The sequence below is a fragment of the Ursus arctos genome, unplaced genomic scaffold, assembly GCF_023065955.2.
Source record: "Ursus arctos isolate Adak ecotype North America unplaced genomic scaffold, UrsArc2.0 scaffold_7, whole genome shotgun sequence".
Taxonomy (NCBI): Eukaryota; Metazoa; Chordata; class Mammalia; order Carnivora; family Ursidae; genus Ursus; species Ursus arctos.
The window spans coordinates 81,878,299-81,905,677 of NW_026623089.1; the positions used below are offsets into that span (position 1 = coordinate 81,878,299).

Sequence of the window (27,379 nt, forward strand, 5' to 3'; positions counted from 1 at the left end):
CACTGTGTGTCTCTTGTTCAACCATTAACTCCATGGGAGCAGGGACTATATCCTGGTCACAGCTGACCTTCACTGTCTGTGAAAGGAATATAAACTTGAGGGATACATAGCCCAAAATGATAAAAGTCAAGTGCTGACTTTGCTGGATTAGATTTTTCTATGATTTTGGAAAAATCATTATAATTCTCTCTGTACATTTTTATTACTTATGGACACATGAGCACACAGACTGGATGAAACAAAAAAAGTTACAGACTATGGAAAGAGCTGATGTGGAAATATAAGTAAGATATGCATTATCCAGATTTCTCTACAACACTGTCTCTGCACATAATACTTCCTACCCTCAAACACACGCAGATGAGCCACCTCTTGACCCTAAGCAACTAGTTTGTCACAGAAACGAATCCCATGTCATAGCAAGTGAAGATGTTATACTGTGGTGTTAAAACACTACCACACATATAGAAATATAGAAATATAGAAATTCAGTGCATAATTTCTTCTCTGGAAAAGAAATGCAGCCCCTAGAATGTTGGCATTGTAAAATCCTTGTCCTAATGATTTCATGGCTAAAATAATAAATCCAGATTCCTAGAAAGACTCTGTGGCCTGGGTCCTGCTCAAAGAAATGCTAGCCAGTGTTTCCCCTTATTCTGAAAGTACCAAACTACATGTGTTTAATTTTCATGGCAGATCAAATAGCCCACCTAAAGGGAGTATATTAGAAATGCTAGCAGGCACAAGAGCTCTATTTGCTAAATAGTATTATTAAGTTTTAATGAGTTTCAATTAGATTATAGAGAATTGCCAAATATTTTGACTACCTTTCATTCTTCATATTAAGAAAAAATGCCTCAAGACCTCTTTTCTCCACTTAGGCGTATACTTTCCTACTCTATCAGAACTCAATTTATTTAATCAGTAAACGTTTTACTGAGTATGTGCCAGACATGAAGTTAAAGGACAGAGATGCAAAAATCAGAAAAGGTGCCATTCTTGCCCTGGAGATCACAGGCACATATGTAACTAAGTCAGAAATGGGTAAGTGCCATAGCACAAGTAAATACTAAGTGCCAAAAAAGTAGAGAGAGAGAGAGACAGAGAAAGAACTGTTTAACCAAGCTTGAGAGTTAGAAAAAAGGCCAAGATTAACTTCCAAAAAGCCAGGCATGAACTGGGCTTCATAGGACATAAAGGAATTCTAGAAAAGGTGGGAGTAGAAAAATGTCACTGAAGTGTGGACAGGACACTCAGAAATGGGTCTGGCTAGAGAAAGGGGAAAAACAATGACAAGGACCAGTCTGGAAGAGTTCACCGGGGCCTCATGTACCAGGCAGAGCAAATTAAACTTCACCTTCTAGAATGATGAGAAAAGGTGAGAAATTTCTAAATGGAAGAGATGTGTGGCTATGGTGTACCAGATGAATCTGGGATTTCGGAACTGAGCGTGAGTGAAGAGAGCGGTCATTCTCCATGTGTCTCCTGTTTTTGCATGTCCTGTGAAAGGAGCCTCTGAAAGCCTTTGTTTTGGGCTTTCTTTTCAAGGATGTTTGTAGCAAGCAGCCTTGGAAGAGAGAGATGGTGTCTCCATCCAAAGCAAAAGGGGGAGCAGGCATATTTCCAGTGTAACTGATTTGGACTCCCAAGCTCACAATTCCTTTCCTGTGACTCAACCGACTGCATGTCAACTTTTCCCTTCATATTGTCCTATGAGAAGGGCAGTTCAAGGAACCAGCCCCCAAATGCTGATATTTTGGCTTCATCCATTGCTTTGAGAAATAAACTATTCCTCTTTATCCTCATTGGAGGCCAGCTCACTAACTTGTGAGTTCATAGTTCTTGACAAGAGACAAGTGAAACTAGTAGAATAGCCCAGGCCAAAAATAATAAGGACATATGTTTGCATACAGTCAATAGGAATGCAGCACCAAACACCACAAGTGTTTCTTAATTTACCTCAAGCACACCTAGAAGGTGAAAACACAAATCTCAAAAAGACTACTGAAGGAGAAGGGAGAAGGTTCCTGACAAGATTCTTGTGAGGCAGAAAGAGGGGTCTTGTGAGACTAGCCTGAGAATCACAAAGGAAATATTTCATGCATATTCACACAGAGGCCCCTTACCCATAAACTCACATCCTCGAAGAACCCCCTCCATAAACCAAAGACCAATCTGCTCTGGCCACAGTCCACACTCAGAGATGGACGTAAGTATTATAAACATCACTTGGCTTTAAGTGCAACACCAGTAAACACCAAAAGCCTCGATGAAGAAGCACATCATGAAACTACATTAATTGCTGTGTGATCCTTTCAAATAGATGTGAGTCAGTTGCCTTGAAAACCATCATACTTCTTACCTAGCAACTCATAGAGAGAATTCAGAATTGACTTCCAGGACTCGCCGGCTTCTCTCCCGGCGACGTCAGCAAAGTGGGCCGCACTGCTGTACACGTGCAGCCTGTCTATACATTCGAGCACGAGGTTGATCATTCCCTGGAAGGTTGATACAAATTACCGTAAGAAACTGTGATTTTGCTCACAGACAAAAAAAAATGTTAAGTTGATTAAAAAAAAAAAAAAGTCTGGCTTAAATTAAGACTGTTAATCATAAAGAAAATTGAGGTCATATTATTTAAATGTCAGAAAGAAACACACTTGCACGAGAAATAAAATGTTTTTGACATAATTCAAATGGTTTTTAAATCCTGAGGGCTATTCTCAAATAGAAGCAGAAGAACAATACAAAAATATGTGCTTTATACTTCTATTTGCAAGGTTTACTACTGGATTTATGGATTGGTCACAACTGTATTTTACCGTGAGTAAATGAAGAGGTTCAGGGAATGCCACCCCAAGATATGTCACTTTGGCATAAGGATTATTTTGAGCTGAAGGCAACTGAGAAAAAGCAGACACAAGAAAAATTCTCTGCCCTTTTCCTCTACCAGGAAGGACAGGAGATGCTTCATCACAAGAAACAAGGCCCAACACTTATCAGCCCAGAGGCTTCACAAAGGAATCTACATAACTTTACTAACTCACCCTTAACTTTCACTAGTTCCCCTATATATTCACCTTCCCACAACTTTCTGCCCCTAGAAGCTCAAAACTCCTTTCCTTGTCTCTTTATTTTTCTACACATTTACTGTCCTTTTGTTAAGATGCTGTATAAGCCTGAGTTCTAACCACTCCTTTGAGTTGCTCATCACTGAGTGCTCCCATGGATATGCATGATTCACATGTTAATAAACATTTTGTTTTCTCTTATATATCTGTCTTTGTCACTCTAATCTGCAGGACCCCAACTAATGAACCTAACAGGAGTAGAGGAAAATGACTTCTTTTCCTCCCCTAGAAAAGCATAAGAGCTAAGAATCCTGGTTCTTAGGGCAGGCATCATCATGATCATGATGATCATCATTATTTTTAATATTAAATGAAAGATCTAATAAATGAAAAAAGCTCATGAAAAGAGATCTTTGACGCTAATCAAAAGTGCATTATAGAGCTTTGTAAGATGCTGTATGCATTTGAAATTATGCTTTTATTATTAATGCTAGATCAAGGTTGCCAAAATGAGGCAACACACATGAAAGGATGAGCTAGTTCTAGTTGATTGATCAAGGGAACCCATTTCTCACAGAGTTGTAAGAGGCACCATGGACCTAAACACATTTCTAGGTCTCCATCCATGCTGTCTTCCATGAGAAATTGAAAAAAATATATCAAAATCAATACTTCAAAATTTCACACACCAGTATTTCATTTTAGTTTTTCTAGACACTAAATGAATGCAACATAGTCTAACATTTTGGCACACACCAAATGAAAAGGGCCCAACAAAGTACTCCATGTTGTTACTGGCTCAGGTTGACCTGCCCTGTGTTTTCATACCACTATGGTCTCTAAACATATCAGTTTTTTGTATACACAGTGAAAAGTCCTCAAAAATTGATGTGAAGTTCAAAGGCCTTCAACAGAAAAGCAGGAAATGTTTTAAAACTAGAAGAATGTAGAGTTAGGGCTCATGGGTCCTCAGCAATTCTCTAACTTTTTTCTTAGCTACTTTTACAAAGATGCTTTCACTCAGACACATTCATTATTCCACATATAGGGAGCACTGAGAAGAATGGGAGCACCTGCTGAGCTGGCCTGATTTGCCAGCTCACCACTGACATCCTCCCACTGAAACTCTTGAATATACAGTACTAATTCCGACACTCATTTTAGGGTCATTAAACATATCCCTCAGTCCTTCTGTCTATGAAATATGGCACTTGAGCTCTTTTTAACTGGAATGTGCATGAAATAAAATCACACACAAAAACTGAATACACAAAAAAGTAGTAAGTGGGGCTGCTCTAAGCAGAGAGCCCTGAGCTCTGCATCCCTCAGGTGTCCTGCCCTCTCCTGGGCAGCTTCCCTCCCAACACAAAGCTCCTTGTGGGTCCTCAGACACGTCCAAGTAACCTCAAGAACCTGCTCAACAGTCTAAAAACCTTCTTGTTTTCCAAAGCTTGTATTTATTTAGACACTTCAAGATACTGCATTTATATAATAAACGTGAACTAAACTGCAGTGCAATGTATGATCAGCATGAAGGCTGAGCAGACAGCAAAATAAAATGTCCTTTGCCAGGGGAGTGAAGAGTTCCATTTTTTAAAATGAGCACTCCCTGACAGAGAAATAAAAATAATTGCAGGATTCCTCCGAGGCCTGGTTCCCTTAGGCCATAGTTTACCAGCTCATCCAACTCAAAATGCAAACCTGTCAGACAACTGCCCCACAGAGAAGTTGTTTTCCTTTCCAGACAGCTGCATAAAGAGATGAATGTTGGTAGAAACTCACCTCTTCCTGGAAGAGATTCTGCCGGTTCTTTAGAGCTCGTAATCTGTTCTGCTTGTCTTCATGCTCTAAATGTTCATCTGGGGGATGAAAGTAGCCAATCAGGTCCTGCAGACTTAGACTCACAGATTCTATAGGGAGGTCCACCGTGGAAGCCTTCACTTTTTTGCTGAGTGCATCAAGGCCCCTAAAATAAACAGCAAACATTTCTCTACATCAGCGATCTGCAATCTTATTATTTTTTAGACCACAGAGTATATAAAGCTTTACTCTCTCTCCCTACACCACCGTTAAAGGAACCCATAAGCAAGGTCCTTGTTTTCCTCAAAGACCAATAATTAATATATTCAAACAAAAATTGTAAATTTTATCAAGTATATACAATGCTATACTAAAAAACACAGTATCAAGAGAAACTCATCTAGACAAAAACATAAAGGGCCTTGAGAACCAATTCCTACAGAGCCAAAGGTCTCAATATTTAGAAACCAATTAATTTTCATTTTAAATCACTACATACACTTCAAGGTTTAAGATGCAGCTTCCCAGCTTCATAATTCTGACTTCATTTGTTCTGTTTTGTTTTTGGAGAAGGAATTGTTAACTGCTACATGATCAGTGACCCTCACTGACATTCTGAAAATTCCTGCCTATTTAAAAATACATTCCAACGATGTTAATTTTTAAAAATTTCTTATTAATCAGAAAGTAATATATTAAAATGCTTTTCTCTAATCTGAAAAAAAAGTATTTAAAATTGGATTAAGAACATCGTGTTGCATTTTCTTCAAAGAAAAACATATTACTGGCAAGTCAAAGGGTTAATTTGTTAAGCTTTCTGAGATTCTGAGTCTTAAAATTCATAGCTTTGAATGTACATGGAAAAAACTTTAAAATAGGGTATTTGTAAATCAAAATGATTTCAAAATAAGAAGTTTATTTAAAAACAGACAACAGACACCATAAAAGAATGGGCGAATGCATATACTATAGCTGATATAGCAATACTCATATTAGGCATGACAAAATTTAATGCATAAAATATTATACTTCCTTTCCTGCACTCTGCAACAGCAAAATTATGTGGCAATATTTTACTCCAAGGAAATGTTCCTGGCTAATTATCTGTTTTAGAATTTACATTTTAAAAACAATAAGGGCCTCATAAATGAGAATTAGCTAATCTTTGAATTTACAATACTCACAAATATAATTTAAAATGTATCATCAATTACAAAAGATTACAAAAAATTTTGAAATAATTGAATTCAGCCTTATAAACAGTAGAAATAGGAAAACTGTACAACTCTCCTAAAGTTTTTGTCCACAATTTCAAATCAATTACAATGGAATTTATCTATTACCTAGTTTTATCATCTCTAAAAGTCTTTCTATGCTCAAAAAGTAATAGAAATGACTTTTCAGAAGAAAATTATTTCTCCCCTTTCATAATAAAAATTTATATACGATGATATACTTTTGTTCTAAACATTTTATCTTATTAAACCTTAGTTGAATCATAAATATATTTATAAAGAAGTTAAACTCAACTCTCATACTAAAGTGAATGAAATTCAAAAGTGATTCAAATATACTAGTTACATTTTTTTAAAGAGTTTTTTGAGAAAGAGCACGTGCATGAGCCAAGCATGCATGTGTGTGAGCAGGAGGGTTGGGGGGGAGGGGAGATGGACAAGCAGACTCCATATTCGGTGTGAGCCCGACGGGAACCTCAATCCCATGACCCCAAGAGCACGACCCAAGTCAAAACAGTCGGATGCTCAACCAACTGAGCCACCCAGGTGCCCCATCAAATATAGTATCTACATACAGTATCTACAGTATCTACATACATAAATAACACCATCACTCCCATCTCCTTTCTAAATAGGTGTTAAGAAGACGTGCACTCCAAAGGTAAGCCCTAACAATAAACAGAATCAAAAGGCAGGTACAAGGGACAATAAGCTGATGTGTACATTTAAAATAATATGCACAGTTCTCTTACAATGTAATCATTACTTTCTAGAAGCCTCTTGTCAGACAAATACTATGCAAAACTCCTAAAATTGTTAATTATGTAAGTTTTATAATGTCTGTCTCCTATAAAGACATTCACCATCTTAATTTATCAAGAACAGAAAAATGAAGAGAATAATTGAGGAAAACCAAAGGTGGTAGAATCATACTATATCAGAGCAAAGATTAAAGCCATGAATTCCATCTCTACATTTTGCACTTTGAAGATTAAACAATATTACTACTAAACACAGATTCCTCCCTAATATAACTTTCAGAATACATTTATTAATATACCTAAAGGAAAAGAAGGTTTTATATGTATTTCTTGCAGTCCAGAAGAATAAAATCCTTTCTCACAACCCAAAGGCAAACACGCACATACACACACACACACACACACACACACACACACACAATTCCACCACCACCACCACTACCCTGACCTAGAAGACAGAGACCAGAAGGGTCACAGAAAAGAAACTATAGGGGTAGCTGGGTGACTCAGTCAGTTAAGCATCCAACTCTTGGTTTTGGCTTAGGTCATGATCTCAGGGTTGTGAGATTGAGCCCCACATGAGGCTCCATGCTCAGTGTGGAGTCCGCTTAGGATTCTTTTCCTCTCCCTCTGCCCCTCCCCTCATTCAAGCATGCACTCGCTCGTGCATGCTCTTTCTCTAAAATAAATAAAATCTTAAAAAGAAACTACATAAGAAAACTCAAATGAAGAAAATCTAAATGACCTTGACTTCCACTCTAAGAATAGAAAAACAGAAATCTGCCAATACTTTTTTAAAAATCAGGATCTTAATAGTAAATAAGACTACACTAATAAAACAAATATTTTTCCCATCAAATCTGAAAGTTTAAAAAGACATAGGATATATCCATCATAAGCCAGAAAGTATATTGGTTTAATGTTACCAGGAAATACCTTGACCACAAGTTTGATTTAGTTTGCAGATCTGCAACTGTTTCCGTTATGAGGTAGGAAAACTTATTTACTACAAGAATCATTTTTAAATATCATTCAAGGAGTGCCTGGGTGGGTTCAGTTGGTTAAGTGTTCGACTCTTGATTTCAGCTGAGGTCATGATCTCAGGGTTGTGAGATCGAGGCTTGCATTGGACTCCACACGGAGCTTGGAGACTGTTTAAGATTCTCCCTCCTCCTCTCCCTCTGCCCCTCCCCAAACCCTTTAAAATAAATAAATAAATAAAGTTCAAAACTCACAAGTATCTAGGTTTCATTACTCTCAGTGTGAAAGCAAATTTAAGTAGTTGCAGCATAAGGGTATATTATAGAATAATCCTGAACCCCAGCTATGAATTATAAATTACACACACAATTTCTAAAAATCACATTCCCTTTTAAAAAGTTTATTTATAAGAAAGACATAAAATCATCTATCATTTTCTAATGTGTACTGCCAACCTACGAAATTATGGGTTTACCACCACAGTATATTTTAGAATTGTGTATTTGTAAATCCAATAAGGACATTGAAATAAAATGTCAAACCACTACTACAACAGAAGAAAATGTACCTTATAAATCTATTGAAAAGGAAGACTGTACTCCGGATGACACGTGCAGTCCGTGATTCTTCATGCTGAGATCTAGATAAATTTAAGCCATCATCCATGTGACCTTCATGATGCATAATAGCCTACAGAAACGCAGAAATAACACCATGACTCCCATCTCCTTTCTAAATAGGTGTTAAGAAGACGTGCACTCCAAAGGTAAGTCCTAACAATAAACAGAATCAAAAGGCAGGTGCAAGGGACAATAAGCTGATCTGTACATTTAAAATAATATGCACAGTTCTCTTACAAACCACTCACTCAATATATTCATTGAGTTTTTCTTTTAAAAAGTGAGTCAATAAATGAGTTAAACAAAACAGACACCAGATCTCACATATTTACGTTCAATGACTGAACCACAGTCTAAGCAAACTCTGAAAAAAGCAGTAAAGGAAAATGTTGCATTGGTATGCCAGTTACCAGTTCTGAACATAGCCTGAGTAATAAGTACTGATCATTGTTTCCAGGGCATCTAAGTTCTTTAAAAAACATAATTTTATTAGTTCTTTTGTTTGGCTTTATGTTTTTGAACTTTCTACAGAAGTAATAACATAAGTGTAGAAATCTTAGGTGAACAGCTAAATGAACACACCATGCAACCAACACCCCAATCAAGAAAGAGAACATTATAGTACCTTAAAGTCTCCCCTAGGGCACCCTTACTGGCCTCATCCTCCATACTACTCCCCACCTTCCCGACTCTTCATAACAAAGGTCAGTTGTGTACTACACATAAATGGGACTACGTGTATCTAGCTTCCTTCACTCAATGCTTGTAGCAAGACATTTCAGCATATCTAAGCAGGTGTACTGAACTACGATTAATGACTAGAATTAAAATTATATACTATCTAGAAAGTAAAGAGGAACTCGTTAGACGAAAATCAATGAGACAGAGCTATGTCTGTATTAAAAGGCAACTCTGTAGCCTTACATGTCTTCACTGACAAAGAAAAAAAATGATTTAAATGAAGGCACATATTACTTGTTGTAAGACTCAAAAAACAAGCAAACAAACACAAAGTGGAAGAGTGGAATTAAGGAAGATAAAAAGAGGAATTAATGGACCAGAAACCAAATAAAGTGCTAAAAAGGATGAATAACCCAAAATTTGATTCTTTAAGAAGATAAATAAAATAGATATACCTTTCACAAGCCAGGCTAAAGATAAAATTTTTTAAAAGAAGAAAAAAAAAACCAGAATAAGATATGACACAAAACACATTAAAACTGTAGTACTGTCATAAGTCAATACTATTTACAACTCAATGGCAAACCATGTAAGTTAATATCCCAGAGGAAACAGATGGCTTCCTAGCAAATTAAGAATTAAATACAGTAGAAAATTTGATGAGATCAGCTTATTTAAGAGAGACTAGAAAGGAACTTTAAGAGTTACTATTTAAAAGATCCCAGGTTTACAAGTGAGCTCTAAAGAATCTTCAAAGAACAGAGAATTTTCATGGTAAACTGGCCCTCTCAGACCAGAGGTGAGAAAACTATGGCCTGTTGCCTTTTTCAGTACAGTCTGTGAGCTTTTAATGAATTTTACATTTTTAAATGGTTGAAAAAGACCAGAAACAGAATATTTTGTGATATACGAAAATTCCATGGCATTCAAATTTCAAATTCAAATTTGTATCCCTAACGAAGGAAAGTTGGTTTTATCTCTGAATATATATGTAATAATTCTAAATAAAACATGAATAAGATCTAATAATATTTAAAAAGCATAATAAACTATGGCCAAGTAGGGTTTCATCTATGCCTTTATGGATTCTTCAATATCGTAATGTCTATTAACTTTATTTATCAACAAACTGAAGGATGCTAAAACATGATGTATAATTCCTCTAATTGATAAAATTCAGCAATAATTCCTAAGTTTTTAAAAAGCCAGAAAAACAGGAATAGTAGGATATCACTTACATACATAAACTATTCCAATTGTCTGAGGGATGCAAGAAAGTATAATTTCCGTGAAATAGGAGTGAGATTCACAATAAGAAAGCACATGAGATGAGCAAGCAGAATAGATGAAAAATAGAAAGCTGACAGAAAAAGTGATTGGGGACGAGATCATGAAACATTACAAGAAAAGTGAAATTTCAAAGGCACTGAAAGAACTTAAGGAGATGAGCACCAAACACAACAAAATGAGTAATGTGATCTAGAAACTAGGAAGAAAGATAAAAATACAGAAAGAGAAGACAGCCAACACGGAGAAGAGGAACAAGCCCATTTCCTGAGAAAGAAACTAACAAACAGAAGGAAAACAGAGGTTGTACAATTCTCTCAGTTTTAAAAAGACATATGTGTGCTAATTAAAAATTCTTGGTGACAGATGTTTTCAGATTTTCTTAAAAAGGTAATACAGTATATAAACTGTATACTATTTGTAACACTAGCGTGGTCTGTGCATCACTCTGCAATCAATAAATTTATATTTCTGCAGCAAAACATGAATATTCACATGATGTGGGATACATTAAAGCTATGAATAGTGATTCAGACATTTTTTAACTAACCAAGTTTTTATTTATATGAAACAACAGAAAGCCAGTTTCAAATATGTAAAAATCTGGCAAATATATGACCAACATGCTTTTCTTGAAAATTAAAATGATTTGAAGCCACTAGCTAACTGGGAAGTATATAAAACATAGGAGATCTGGACTGAGAAGTTCTCATATATGGTGACCACACTGAAGTCTTCCCCTAAGGATTTACTATAGTAGATGGTTCTCCAAGTGGTAATAAGTCTACAGTAGAGATTTTACTAGATTATCTCTTCTATGGCCTATAAAGTCTGTCTTCTCTAACTTAAGACTGGTTAACTTCTCAACACCCTTAGCTTTCTAGAAGGAAAGACCTATGGTGGTGAGGCTAAGTCCCACTTTGACTTTCACCCATGGTTAAGGAATCAGATAGTGGAGTAAGGATTAAGAACCCCAGAATAAACTGCAATGGACTGAAGACAGAGAAAGGACTGATTAAGCAGTGATCTGGTTTGTCGTGGTAAAGAGGCTGGAATTACCACAGGAAGTAAAGCTCAGCCATGATGGGTTTTAAACATGGCGGTCGTAAAGCCAGAATAGATTGGAGAGAAAAGTAAGACTGAAGGCAGGCAGACACACTGGTTAAGAGGCTCTGGAAATAGAGCACACAAAGGATGAGAAAGGCTGAACTAGATCTGTAGGGATGGGGCAGAGGGAATTACTTTGAGGTCCACTTAGAAGATAACATTTCCAGGGCTTGGTGCTTTCTTTGAATTCAGCAGAATGTAATTCAGCAGAAAGGTAATTATGGAAACTCTTGGTATTTAATTCCCATGCAAAATATTTAAAAGACATTTTAAAAAATATTTAAAAGAGTTTGGTTTAAAATGTTCCTATTTACAATAAGTCGGAAATAATTTTATTTGCAACTATTTAAATTTATAGCAAAAACTATGTCATGAGGTGTGTGGTTTTAAAAATTCATTCAAGTGGTACTTGAGCAAAAAAAGATTGAAGACAATTGTTTAAGACAATTGTTAATATATATATATTGCATTTACCACTTAAGTATAGAGAATGGGGAAATGACACCTAAAGTTTCTAGTGATCTGATTAAAACTTATTTCTATCTTTGCAAAAATACGATGGGCCCCTGGGTGGCTCAGCTGTTTAAGTGTCCCACTCTTGGTTTCAGCTCAGGTCATGGTCTTGGGGTCCTGGGATAGAGCCCTGCATTGGGCTCTGCACTCAGTGGGGAGTCTGCTTGAGATTCTCTCTCTCTCTGCTTCCCCCCTGATAAAGAAATAAATCTTTTAAAAAATGTGTCTACATGTTATCGTTTCTACCTATATTTTTCTCATAACCATTTATCATATTCAACTCTCAATTAAAACTATAAAGAAAATGTGGAATTAGACAAGAGCTCACAGAAAGTAATAACTGAGTTAAGAATTTTACTTTCTTCCCTCTTTCTGTTTATTATGATTTGTGCAATCATACTTTGAACATTAACCTTTCTGGTAAATACTGAGGTATAACAATATAGAATGCCATATGGCAAATCCAATAAAATCACCATTCATAAAATAATAAAAAAGGCCTGCACAAAACTCATCTCCAGTATTACAAGCAATGATAGCATCTGTCCTTCGGTGTGGTAGTATTGGAAGGAAGCATGGGGTGGGGGAGAAGGGTGGCAGAAACTGTTTCTAAAATATGCAAATTTAAATTTTCCAGAACACACATCAAAAATTTTTTTTAAAAAGGTAAAATTTTAATTATATATTTGATTTACCCTAATATATATATATATATATACAATATTATTATTTCAACACATAATAAACAGAACAAAGCTGTTACTAAAGTATTTAACATTCTTTTTGTTGTTCTCCTTTGCCTTCAAAATCCAGTGTATTTTTTATACTTATGTATTTATTTTTTATACTTATAGAATATCTTGATTTAGATACCAAATTATTACTGAAAATACCTGTTTTAGAATTGATGACATTTATAGTTGGAAAAGTATATTCACATACCTAAGTTATCCCAAACATGCACAAAAATCTTCTAATAACTTAATCAAGTGTAAGCCTTTAAACTTAGATTAATTAATTAGCTAGAGTGCATGAGCCCTCCTGTATTTTAGAGACATAACCCTGGCAGGAGCACAGAGAACAAAGTGAAGTACGTAGATGCTAGAATCCAGAAAAGAGTCTATTTCTTGGCTTAATATTTAAAGCCATGATGTAACATCCAGCATTGCTCACCTCACAAAAACTAAAGAGATTATTATGGTGGGATTTGATCTTTTTGCACGTTTAGCAGGTGGCTCAAAGTGTTAGCTACCTCTTGCTGTTTTGCATTTGTGTATTTTTGTCATACATAATGGCAGCTATAAATTGTGTTTTTACATAATCTTACCTTACGTTGTATGGACCCCATTCTCACTGATTTCACATCCACAGACTGGTAAGTAAGCCATAGGCCTGTATTTATATGCTGTATATAGCATACTGAGTCTCCGTATTTTATTTCAGATGTCCCCATGCCATCGACTTCTTTTCTCACTCCTACATCCAATTTTTCCTAAGGAGAGAAAGAGAAAAAAAAAAAAAAGAAGATAAGCAAAAGTCTTAAAAATACTAGTATAATATATATACTAGTTTATATATATATATAGATATTTTCTTATATATTTATAAATTTATATATATTTATATATATAAAACATAATCTATATATATATATCTTAAAGATTTTATTTATTTATTCATGAGAGACAGGGAGAGAGGGGGGCAGAGGCTAAAGGAGAGGCAGGCTCCCTATGGAGCAGGGAGCCAGATGCGGGGCTCCATCCCACGACTCCTGAACCACCCAGGAGCCCAAACTACTAGTTTATATTGAAAGAACTTTGCCTTTTTGTAAATATGTTCCTTGAAAAATTCAGCAGTCTGACATCCTTTAAAATAATGTCAAATACTCTATTCTAGCAGTTCAACTGATACTGAAAAATCAAAGTGGGAAATTGTAAAGATAAATAAACATACTTTGAATTATTGATGCTGGTAGAAAATTATTTTGGCCCTAACATAAAATTTTATATTGCTTAATGGCAAACTCCAAACCAGAGATCTTAAAATTAGTAGCTTACGCTTCATATTCTTTACAGATTTTTTTTTTTCATTATTGGCGGTTAAGAGCATAGGTTTAGGGGAACAGAAAATCCAGTTTTGAGTTCAATCTCTGCCACTGATTACCTCTGTGACCTCAAGACAATTTAAACCTTTTAAGCCTCAGGCTTCTCATCTGTAAATAAAGTTAACAAAAATATCTCACCCATAGTATCAGAAAAAAATGAGATAATGAGATAATGCACATAAAGTGTTCAGCCTGGGATAAAATAAATATACATAAATTTTAATGATTCTGACCATGAAAATGGTGTTGATAAATGTTGATGGTGATGTTACTAAGGATGTTAATAACAGTGCTGATTTTTCTTGAACTGATCAAAGCCATAACTCAGTTTCTACAACTGCAACTTCCAATGGGGACTACAGACCCATTTGCTCCCAGGGCTACTAGGGTAAGTTCCCTGTGCTATGAGCAGCCAACCACTCCTCTGACTCCAACTAACTATACAAATCCCTCCCTATTTTAATGCTTCCTCCTTTAACACGCTCTTTCAGTTTTCCCTCCCACACTTAACTCTGGTCTTCAGGCACCCATGATGTCTTCAAGTTCTATACAGTCCTTAAAATAACAGCAAAAACAACAACAACAACAACAACAACAACAACAACTAATGTTCTTTTGGTTGCTGTTCCTCCCTCTGTGGTTTCTTATTCTTCTCCTTGGTCTAGCTTTTGTTGTTAAATTTACTTTACATTTCATCTGTGTCTTTCCTTATTTAGCTTTCATAATAGTTAGACAAATGTTTTTGAAGATAAGTTTGGAGTAACAGTTACACAATTAGTTGGAAATTACTAATTAGTTGGAAATTACACAAATGTTTTTTTAAGATTAGGTTGCAGTAAACTTTATGGCTGTTTCCTATACCAAAAGAAATAATTCAAGTAGAACAAAATTTTGATAGATTTTGTTCATGCCATTTGCACACTGTACTAATAATTCTAAAATGATTAGGAATATGCCAACATTTGAAAATTAAAATGAACTGAAATTCTTAATACAAAGAGTCAAGGTCATATAAGAAAATGAATAAAATTATCAGCTGATGTAACCATTATGCAAATAATTTGAAACACTATTCTAAGACTCTGCAATAAAACAGATAATTAAGCCATTCCAACTTCATTCTATCAAAGAAGATAAACTACTAATCTGCTTACGCCAAACCTATCAATGGGAAAATTAAATTCTAGGGGAAAATATAACAATGTAATTATCTCCTCAGAATAAAACAATGAGCCCCTAACATTCTAACTTTTTGTTTTTCTTTTATCCAAGGGAATTAGTTGGTGGTCTACTTATAGACTATGGATTGTGTTTTGAGAAGTCACAACTACTAATTGTAAAGTTATGCTTTGGTTTTTATTAAGTAGCTCACATCACTCTGTGGGTTACAAGTTATAATAATGATATTTCAGGAAGAATTGCTTTAGTAACTATCTCTGATGCTCAGGTCAGGGAAGATCTGCTAAAGTAACATTAGAAAAAAGTAAAGCGTGATTATTTGCTGTACGAAAGAACACAAGCCATTCATGGTCTTTCCTTCTTTTATTTACTGTCATTTTCTGTAAGTCAGATTTAAGAGAAGGAGATATTCAGGTGGGAATAATCTCGATGCTTTGAACAACTATAAGCATAAGCATAACATGAGTCGAGAGTGTGACAGCTACTAAAAGCCTCTAACATAAAATTAGCCTGTATTACTAGAAATACATTGTCCAGATTACACAAGTAACAATTTTACTAATACTCTGTATTATCTACACTGTATCAAAATTAGCAGACTTTGGTTTTGGCATCACTTCTTTATTTCTTTTTTCATTCTTTTTTATTCTTTTGTTTCTGTTTTTGTTTTACTTACTCTGACTTTAGGAAATCACAGAGTAGTTAAGTTACACTAATCCTCCCGTAGATAGCAATTATAAAATTTGGAGAAAAAAAATCCTTTCCAGAATCTATCAGAAGATCCTTGAGAGAGACCAAAAGCAGGGAGAAATTGGAGAATATTTTCTCTCTAGAGGAAAACGGTACCCAGGTGATTTCTTAAAAGCTGCCTTTTGCCATGGGGTATGCCCTGCCCAATCTGCCTGCAGTGCAGGGAGAAGAAATCTGCTGCTTTACTGGCTTGACATATCAGAGAACACACTTTAGCGCTCACAAGCAGCCAGAAAATTAGATGACCTAAATCCTGGACCAAAAAAGTATCTGGAAAGTCTGATTATAAAATTCACCCAAATTCTTGCTGACCACTAAACTATGCCTTGTGGAACAGCCGCAGATGAAAGCTGAAATAACTGAGCAGGAATATAAGGCATTGCCCCTGCAAAGGAAAGAACAAAACTGGAGATTCAGTCCAGCAGGTTAAGTGCCTGCTGAAAGTAAAATCACTCTTCACAAAAACAAACAAACCCTTAACAAAATTAAGAGTCTCTATAACATATCATTTCTAATATCCAGTATATACTGTCAAAAAAAAAAAAAAGAAAAGGTGATCTATACTAAATTAAGAAAACAAAACCAAATGTGACCCATACCAAAGAAAAAATAACAGGTAATAGAAATGATGCAAAGATAGCCTTCACAATTAGCAAATATTATAAATATAAAATACATTCACGGACATGAAGGAAAACACATGCATAATGAATAAACTGATGGGAATCTCAGTTGAGAAATAGAAACTATGTAAAATGCATTGTAATAGCAAAATGGAAATAATAATTGAAATACAAAATTAATTGGATCAACATAACATCAGATTGGAATTACAGACTAAGGAGTCAATGCAGTTGAAAACAGATTAATAGCAATTTTTGAATCTCAAGATCAGACTCTTTTTTTTTAAGATTTATTTACTTAGACAGAGAGAGAGAGAGGACACAGAGGGAGAGAGAGTCCTAAGCAGACTCCATGCTGAGTGAGGAGCCTGATGTGGGGCTCGATGCCAAGACACCGGGTTCATGACCTGAGTGAAAACCAAGAGTCAGACACTTAACCGACTGTACTACCCAGGCGCCCCCAAGATCAGTTTGCCTTTAAGAGCACTCGGACATAACAGGCACTTTGCCATTAAGTGGAAACGTTCCTCAAAACACTATATAAGATTTAATTCCCATACCTCCTGCATTTAACTTAGGAAATGTTTAGATCCTCACTATTATCTTGGCATTCACTAACATCCATAAATGTTTAAATAGTCTAATCGTCCATCCTATAAGAATAATCTTGAGATTTGAGAGCCACGAAAATGTTCAAAAAGGAAACAACTCTTTTTAATACAGTCTAGAGCTGCTGAAAAGATTCCTTTTTTTTACTATTAGAGGATTTTTTGGATAGATATTTTCTCTTTTGCTTCACGGACAACCTCAGCATGCTATACTTCAACTATGAGAGAAATGTTGGCATTTTACTGAAATTGCTTCTCGACAGCCTTCTTCCCCACTTGACTATTAATTAGTTTTTCAAGGGCAGGAATCATATGTCTGGTTCCTTCACTCCAATGGCCCATGTCCCCAGGAGCAGAATGGAGCCTGCAAATATTAGATTCTCAATAAAGACTTATTAAATGAATAAATAAATTTTTGGAAGAAAATCACATACCCCATCCGATTTCCCACAGAAAATATACGTATAAACTACTCCCATTCCTAACATTTAAATAATTCTACTTATGAATGCTTAGAAAATCTGATTTCCTAATGAATATCAAATGATTCTAGAAGTAAAAAAGACCAGCAAGAAAAATATTAAGTGATATTTTGGCATTGGTCACACCAAACTGGCCCATAAGGCCAAAACTATTTCTGACAACCGTCCATATTAAGTGATACACGGGCATTATATATACCAAATGAAGCCCATTAAGATTTGTTTTAGAGGGGATAAGGGCAGAAGGAGAAGGAGAATCGTAAGCAGACTCCACACCCAGCATGGAGCCTTCCTGGGGCTCGAATTCATGACCCTGAGATCATGACCTGATCCAAAATCAAGAGTCGGACACTTAACCAACTGAGCTACCCAGGCGCCCCGAGGCTCATTAAGATTTTTAAATTAGTCACGTATGATTTTGTTCTTATTATATGGACAAGGTAGGTCAGAGAGATTCTTCTAGTACTAATAGAAATCATCCTTAAATCCTTCCAAATTATTCTCTCAGGTGACTGACAGGAAGGGGGGGGGAAAGGCCTTTATCCTTAAAGGATGGAGAGTTTGTTTTTGTCATAGACAGTTCTGCTTAAGACAAACAGTGGTTGAAGTGAGGAAAATTAAGAGGTCAAAAATTTTTGGGCTTCTTTATGGTGCCACACTTAAACACAAAGTAGTCGCTGAGAACAGGGGAGTCTAACAATGCAAAAGGGTCAGAGAAATTACTAGAACAGATAGACCAGGCCAAGTTTCGCCCATCCAAAGCAGGGTTATAAAAAATACATAGCTTTATTCATCCCTGGTGTTCAGAAATCTGAGGAGACACTCTGGTGGGTGGGTTTGTGGAGAGAAGGGCTTTAAAAAATTTCTTGTTCTGGGAGGGCCTTTGATGGGCTTTCATAGCAGCAATAAAACAAGATCACAGCCCCTTAGGAGAAGCCCTCTCTTATCTGTGTAATCCTGGCCCCCTGAGTGTGGGTTGGGCCAATGAACATGATGCAAGAGCACTCATGATCAGATTACATGATAGACAAAGTGAAAAGATCTTACAGATGTAATTAAGGTCCTATTCAGTTGACTGTGAGCTAATACCCAGTATGAGTGACAATCAGGTGAGCCCTTTAAAGAGGGCATAGGCTTTCCCTGAGCTCATAGACAGCAAGAAGCTAGTGCCCACGGGGTCCCATCCTCATCATGATCTTCCTCTCTGGCCACCTGCAGGATGGACTCCAGGCTTCCTCAACCAGCCCTCACAATCTCATAAAGCAAATCCGCACAATAAAAATCCCTTAATATACATGTATTTCATGCTGGCTCTGCTTCTCTGGTTGAACTTTGACTGATACACCTCATCTTAACCAGAGAACGTTTCAGTGAGCTCATTCTCGGGCTGACTGCCACTAAGAAGGATCAGTATAAAAACTCTAACTTAATTTCTATATCTTCTATGAAACCATAATTGGCATTATTTTCTATGACGCCATCAACACCCCTTGAAAAAGGGTGACTGGAAAAATTTATTTTGAATGTAATCCTGATTAAATGCAAAATCCATCTCCATCGATGACTTTGCATAACTATTTTGATAAGAAAAACCCCAAATTCTCCATTCTGCTTTTATTTTTTAGATACTGAATCAATCACTAAACAACCATAATAGTCAGATGATCACAGATGAGCAATGTTATCTTTTCTATCTGACATTATCATTATTATTAAATCTTTAATTTTCTTATTAAAGAGGGTTTTAGTTTTAGTATTTTCATCCAAAGTCTGGAACTGGCACATAACTCAACCAAGCCTCAAATACTCATCTGCATAATGAAGATTAAAAGTATTATCTAAGCTTCATAGGCTTGATCGAGGATTAAACAAGATAATGCATGTAAGGTGCTTAGCACATTACTTGGCATATAATAAACTTTAGCTGTTATACTTATTTTCACTGTGTATGTATATTTTAAAACATCTTAAACATTTTTGAACCAAAAATTTTAAAAATCCCAAATAAAAATGACATACTAAAAACTATGTCCTGAAATGTTCTATTTCTGCCATGTGACCTGTAACCCTTGTCATCTCAATGGCAGTCTTATTTGAGGTAGGTATTCCATCATTTCAGTACCAAAAGGTTTTTGTTCAGGGTGTGTGAGAGAGAAAAACTGGAGAAAATCACTTACAGGGGAATATTTTAGTGGCATAGTAAGCTAAAGAAAAATTACATCTTGAGGGAATATAATACATTTGTAATTGGCAAAACCTACCAATGATTAAAACTGACATTTCAACATACTGGAAAAGTGATCATTCAAGTTCTAGGAGTAGAGAAACTGAAGAATACTGGGTCTAAGGAAATCTACATAAATCAAATTGAATTCTTCATTATGTAAAATGTTGTCTTTAATGGAAGGCCAACATAATCACTTTGCAATATATACATGTATCAAATCATCATGTTGTATACCTTAAACTTATACAATGCTTTATGCCAATGATATCTCAATAAAGCTGGAAAAAAAAAAGAACATAGGCTGTATTATAAACTATTTTGTACTTTATTCTGTGTATTCTGAAGATATACACTTATCAACAACTGTTGAGTCTCCTGTCAAATTATGAATTTGAGGGGCGCCTGGGTGGCACAGCGGTTAAGTGTCCGCCTTCGGCTCAGGGCGTGATCCCGGCGTTATGGGATCGAGCCCCACATCAGGCTCTTCCACTATGAGCCTGTTCTTCCTCTCCCACTCCCCCTGCTTGTGTTCCCTCTCTCGCTGGCTGTTTCTATCTCTGTCGAATAAATAATAAATAAAAATCTTTAAAAAAAATTATGAATTTGAGATTGGGTATTGAGTGCTCACATTAGTGTCAAAGACATCCCAATGGCAATCAAAAAAAAATTGCTCCTTATATTTACTAGTTGAATAGTTTTTTAAAGCCACTTTCACTTATACTTTTAAGAATAATCTTAATGATTTGCTAAATTTTAAGGATATACTTTCAAAGGGGTCTCAACAGTTATAGGTAAGGCACTGCTAATATAAGTACAAAGGATCATGACAGATGATTTTTACTTCTAGAGTTTCCAAAACCATACCCTAAATCCAAGATAAAAGTTGGTATTTTCAGTTGCTCTAGAACAGTTAAATTTTTCATCACAGTAATGAAGATGTGATTTGCAACATAGTAGTTATGTCAATCAATAATCGTTTATTGTGTACTCAAAATATACTAAGAATCAAAGAAATGTTATATTAAAAAAAAGTCTTTGCCTTCCAGAAATTGAAATACTTATTATTTTTATTGGAAATAGTATAATAAAAATATGTAAATAGCACTAAAGGAAAAAAAGCAACAAATATATCTTTAAGTGAAAAAAATATATATATATACACCTTTAAGTGAACCCAGTATTATTTCAAAGACCAGGGGCCATGATCAAATGTGATAATTAACAAACGAATGAGAAAATCTATTTACTACTATTTTTTCTAAAATCTTGATACTATAAAAATACTTTATTTCAAAAATATATAATTTCATTTACAATTAGAGACTATTTTTATTCTGTTTTAGTTGGTTCTTAGTTCAATGATTCTTTATTGTGAATTGCAGAAAGCAATTTTACTCAAATAGATTTCAGTTTAAATAATTAGCTTAAATATCAAAATATGTATATATTTGCTAATAACACACACATACAATACAGTTGTTTTTGAGTAATGGAATGTAATTTTCCCCTCACTACATTTTTTTAATTCCCTTTAAAAATTTTTTGTGACTATTATACGTAATAAAAAAGTAATTTTAGAAAGAAATGATAGAGTTACTATCTGTATCACGGAAAAAACGTTATTACCTAATTTGCCAGTGATTTTAAAATGAAAATTCTGTGATTGTAGAAGTAAAATGTTTTCCTGGCTTTCACATCTACCTTCACTACTCTCAACCATGTTATCATATATAATTACCATGGTGAATTTAAAAAGTGGAGTATAGGACAGTGAATTATTAACTACCTGCATATTAGAGTGATTTAACAGGAGATTAGCTTTAGAGAAACTGAATAGCTCACTAGTAAGTATCACTGGGATCCTTGCTCTCCACTTCCAGTGTAAGCTATGACATTACACGGTCGCCAAAATCCAGAAACAGAATCCCTGAGCAGAGAGGTTGAGAAAGAGCTAGCCAGTTAAAATTCCTCAAATGTCAGCTATACTCTAACACAGAATATTAGCAGAGATACTGGGGGGGAAATGTTTCAAAATTTTCTATTTGGGGCAAGAACTTCTGTCCAGAGGAAAGTATTCCTAGTTTTTGAGTACTTCCACTTCTAGGCACCCAACCACAACAACAACGTGCATCAAGCTTACATCCAAGAATGTCAGTGCAATGGTTTTCTTCTTTAACTGATGCTTTGTTCTTGCAGAAGAAATATGGCTATTGTAACAAGCAAAATAATCCAGAGATTTGTTTTTTAAAAGTTAAACAAAAAATTTCTACCATATTTGTTCTTACATACCTTTTATTTTGATTTTTCTAAAGCACTCAAAATTAAAAGATGAGTGTAGATCCTTCTACATCGATTATATAATCATATACAAACACAATAAATTTTTTAAGGAAAAAATAGTTTTTTAAAGGACATTATGATTTGCTTTTTTTTTAATTCAACAGTATTATGATGGATATTTTTCCAGATCAGTATATTCTGAGAGCTAATACCACTTAGCTATCGACTGTATTTGCTGAATATTTGAGTCTTTTCCAATTTTTTTGCCATGACAAAGAATGATGACATTAACTTGCACTAGTTTTATTTTATATCAGGAAGACAACCTCCCCTCATTAAGAAGAATTGCTAGCTCAGGGGCTGTATGTATGCAAGAACGTTTAAAAATACGTCAATATACATTTCTCTTCAGTATTTTCAATATCCATTTGAATAACCTAGCCCACTTTGCCACTGGCAACCATTTACTTCCTGGAGAACAGGACTGCTATAGAAAGAATAAAAGGAGAAAGGTAGTATCAGTTTCAGATTTCTACAGCAACAGGATTTTTGGAGACCACGGGAATATGGCTGTTACAGAAATAACGAAAACAGAAAGATGAACTCAGTATTCAGATTTCTACAACAAAATAGAATTTTTTCCTGGGAGCCTGCAGAGGGGTGGGGTGGTGCCTCAGCTGTGTGAGGCCCTGCAAGGTGAAGGGCACACCTCCAGACTCCTGTGGCGGCCAGGCAAGGGGTCTGGGGAGATGAGTAAACTATTCAGTTCAGGGTTCCAAGCCTGGAGCCAGAGTGTGGTTATTTAAACCCACCCTGGACAGGAGGTTTGGGGCAGAGATAACCTCCTGTCCACTGCCTCTTCCAGGCTTCAAGTCCAGTGACTTGGACAAGTGACTCATCCCTCCTTCCCTTGGTTCTCCCACCTGTGAAATGGGTGTACAACGAGTGTCCAGCTCTGTGGGAAGACTTACAAGAGGTCACAGAAATGTAGCAATTACTGTCTTCAAAAAGCCAAGGAGTAGGGGAAGAAAGGGTCCCTGTGTGTCCCCAAGCCAGGTCAAGGCAGTCCTTAAATGTTCCAAAGTGAATGAATGTCTACTTAGGGGCAGGGCCCCTGGGTGGGCTCCCCAGGCTCAGACACCCTAAAGTTCCTCAGTGGTATGGAATACATATATGTTCCTTATTACATGTTGTTTACGTCTTCTGTATGTTATTTGTCTATCCATCACAAACTGAGAAACAGTGACTTCATGTCTCCTACTACCAGTTTTTCTGTTTATTTCCTCTTGTATCTCCTAGAGGTTTTGTTTCATGAATATTAATACTATGTCATTTTATTTGATACATAGATTTGGTTAACTGTTACATCCTCAGGGAATTGCATTCTTTGATACTATGAAGTATCCTTTACCTCACTCGATACTTTCTTTTGCCTAATTTCTCATCTGATATTAAATCAGACACCCTTCTTTTCCTTATTTGTATTTTCCTGGTATTCCATTAGCCATCTTTTTATTTACATACTTCCCAAATAAAATTGTTTTGGAGGTGTCTCTTAATGTCAGCATAATTTATACTTCACCATTCAATATGAAATTTTTATTTTACCTTGTGATTTTAGCCCATTTTTATGTGTTGGTAAGGCTAATACATTGGGTCTCCACTCTATCACATTTTAGGTTTTCTGCTGTCACATTTATGTTTTCTAGTTCGTTGCTATGTGGCCTCCTGTCTCTGTTGACTGTGGGTTTCTGTAGCTGTGTGTGTCTATGATTCTTTTTGCCTTGTCCTCTTTCTACTGGACTGGATTATGGATAATGACAAGGGTAGTATTTTCCTCTTTTTTTCACCAAATCTTCTCTCTTCCACCACGTTATTTTAGTAAATTTCATTATACTTTAGTGTTGCCTTTTTACTGTTAAATACCTTGTACTTCTATTACCTGACTTTTCAGTTTTAAAAAATATTACTTGTCTTCTGTTTCATGGGAGGCAATCACAGCACTTACTACCCCTTTGACTTTTTCCCTTTTGCCTCCAATTTTTGCTAGACTTTGTCTCTGTAGATGCTATACCTTGAAGAACTTTTCCAACATCTTCCATTGGGAGAGGCCTGTTCAGGTTCTCTACTTCTCTGGGGTTTTGTTTTGCTAAATTACATTTTGCTAAATTATATTTTGCTAGGATGCCATGCATTTCCTTTAGTTTTTCTAATTTTCTGCCTTAAAGCTGTGTGTTGTTTTAATAGGTACCATCTTTTTTTACTTAAAGAGAGCTTCTACCATCAGGTAACTAATTCCTCTTGGTTGAGCTGAATTTTTTTCCCTTTTTTGGACTCAGGTGTTATCAATGGATAAACTAACAAACTCCCGCCTTCTGCTTAGTTAGGCTTAAGGAAAAAGCCCCTCAACACTAAGCTCACTCACAGTAAGACCAGTTGCGCTTTCCATCTACACAGACAAAGCGCAACTACCCCCCAGGGGTCCACGGAATACAGCATTCAGAGCCATCTATGAGTCCACACAAGAAACAGCCACACGTGAGTCCTTTGTGAGATTGTCCCTTGGGGTTTACCAGCTCGCCTCCCTATTCTCACCCTACAAAAGAGGGATCCACACCGCTGTCTCTCCCGGAAATCTCTGGGGAACTCAAGGGTGTGGAGCACATTCCAGCGTCCTGGACACTGCAGAGCAGGAGAACTAACAGGATGGCGCTGGGATGGGCACTCAGGCTACCATCTTCTCACAGTTACTTCTGGACTCACCCAAACTTCCCTTTAGCTGTAACAGGGACATCAGGTTTTGCATCTCTGCGACAAAAGCTAATGAGTAATCCAGGCTCGTTCCTACCATTATGCTCAAGTTTCACATCCCTCATTAGATTAAGGACGCAATAGATAATTAGGATGAAAATGAATACACATGCTTGGCATCTGTCCACTCAACATGTGATTTTCAACTATTCCTGAGACATCGCACTGTTCAGGACATTATTTATTCTGCTGATTCCGGAGTAGGAATCCATTGCATTGTGGGCTTGGTATGTCGGGACCACGCGTGAGGTACCGAGGGGACCCGCTGGGCGGGAGCACCACCATTCCAACTTGACTTTGCTGCAGATGTGTTTTTTCCTATTCTACTCATCATCTGGCTTGGAGGAACTCTTATTAGAGATCTAAACAGTTTTCTTAGAGGTTTTTCCCCCTACAAATGATTCGAAAGACCTAAGAAGGAAGGTCTGGATGTAAGAGCAGATGTGTAAATGTGCCTTTGAGGTTCCAACATGCTTTACCGACATGTTGTTATAGGACAACAGCATGAAGTTTGTGCTAAGTGTGCTTGTCAAAGCCTAGGTAAACAGAAACAAGCTAGATGAATGTGTTATATGTAAACAAACAAAGAACTATAAACCAGGTGAGACACCTGGGCAGGTTTCAGTGGTTTAGGAAATTAGTTTTACTGGAAAGGAATAGATGGAAGAGAAACTGGAGATTTAGAAATACATGTAAAAAAATGATGTATCATTTCTCTTTGCATTTCTAACATCAAAAGAAATATGGTAGGGACATAATTACAGGTAATCCAAAATTATATTTTCTGTCTTACCTTGGAAGATCGGAAGGTAAATGCTGTTGATTTTACATCAGCCTTTTCTTTGTCCATGAGTAGAAGGCTTTTGTCTTCCATGAGACTCAAGTATTTTCCTGTTGTGACGTGGCGTAGTCGGAAAGGCTGGCCCCATCTTATGTGGCTTCCACTCCACCTAACAAACGCAGTTAAGACTTGATCCAATCTCATCCACAATCACAGGAGAAAAAGCAGTTAAAATGTACATGTTGGAGACAATGAACTTTGCTTAGCACATATTGTCTCCTTTAATGTTCTCAAAAACCTTGTGATGTTGGTGGTATGAATTTCACTGCACAAACAACAAAATGGTTATCCAGAATGATTAAGTAATAGACAATGTTACACAGCTAACAGTAAATAGAAGCAAATTTAACTCAAAGACTTTGACTTTAAATAGAATGCCATCTACACTATTTACTACCCCGTGCAAAGAGGACTAAGGACTTGTGGTCGAAGTTAACATCTAATCACGAGTCACAGATATAGAAATTATAAGTGTAAAGAATACTTTAGAATTTACTAGTTAAAAACTTTTGTTGGAACACTACATCAGAAACTAATGATGTACTGTATGGTGACTAACATAATATAAATAAAATTTAAATATAAAAAATCTGGGGCGCCTGGGTGGCACAGCGGTTAATCGTCTGCCTTCGGCTCAGGGCGTGATCCCGGCGTTATGGGATCGAGTCCCACATCAGGCTCTTCCGCTATGAGCCTGCTTCTTCCTCTCCCACTCCCCCTGCTTGTGTTCCCTCTCTCGCTGGCTGTCTCTCTCTGTCGAATAAATAAATAAAATCTAAAAAAAATATATATATATATAAAAAATCTTATTGGATTTGCAGATTTGAAAAATAGTGGTAATTCAGTCAATGCCTAATTATGATTAACTGGAACTCATATATATAAATAAAAGTATAGATTTACTTGAACCCTATTCCTATGCATTGAATTTTAATAATGTGGAACAATTATATCATTAAAAACTGATCAACAAAAAAGACAAACCAAGAAAATGAGAATTCTTAAAAGGTCAAGAGGGAAAAAAAAGGAAAAAAATAAAATGCAATAAACAACATACAAACTAAGGTTGCAGAAAAAAGATAAAAAGCAAAGTTATGACCATTAAAATCTGTTTTTAAAGTGACTTTCAGATAGGGTAGAGAACAAAAATCAGGATACAGACTATCCTTGTGGTGTGCAGTGCTGTGTTAACTGAAAATCGCATATATCCGAAGCTTGAGCTCACTACGGCGGTACAGAAGGAAAACAAGGCTCCGATGTGCACACATTTCGGTTAACATGGTGATGTACAAAACAACAATGGCCTCTTATCACCGATAAGAAATATGCTGAAAATCACATAATTTTTTCAAGCACTAAAAATAAATGAAAGTAAAAGATTTATCATGCATATCAATTCAAAAGGAAATAGTGATGAG

At 36.0% G+C, this 27,379-nt stretch overlaps 1 protein-coding gene across 2 annotated transcripts in view; it reads right to left on the reverse strand.

The window, feature by feature from the left end:
- The window catches only part of RYR2 (ryanodine receptor 2), a 711,493-nt gene that overhangs the window by 337,294 nt on the left and 346,820 nt on the right, over positions 1-27,379 (reverse strand). For both annotated transcript variants that reach the window (XM_057308486.1, XM_057308485.1), the window contains exons 12-16: positions 25,914-26,070; positions 13,384-13,548; positions 8,417-8,538; positions 4,854-5,037; positions 2,363-2,498 (exon numbers count right to left, since the gene is read on the reverse strand). In XM_057308486.1, the coding sequence (XP_057164469.1) occupies positions 2,363-2,498; positions 4,854-5,037; positions 8,417-8,538; positions 13,384-13,548; positions 25,914-26,070 (764 nt within the window). The remainder of the gene's footprint in view (positions 1-2,362; positions 2,499-4,853; positions 5,038-8,416; positions 8,539-13,383; positions 13,549-25,913; positions 26,071-27,379) is intronic.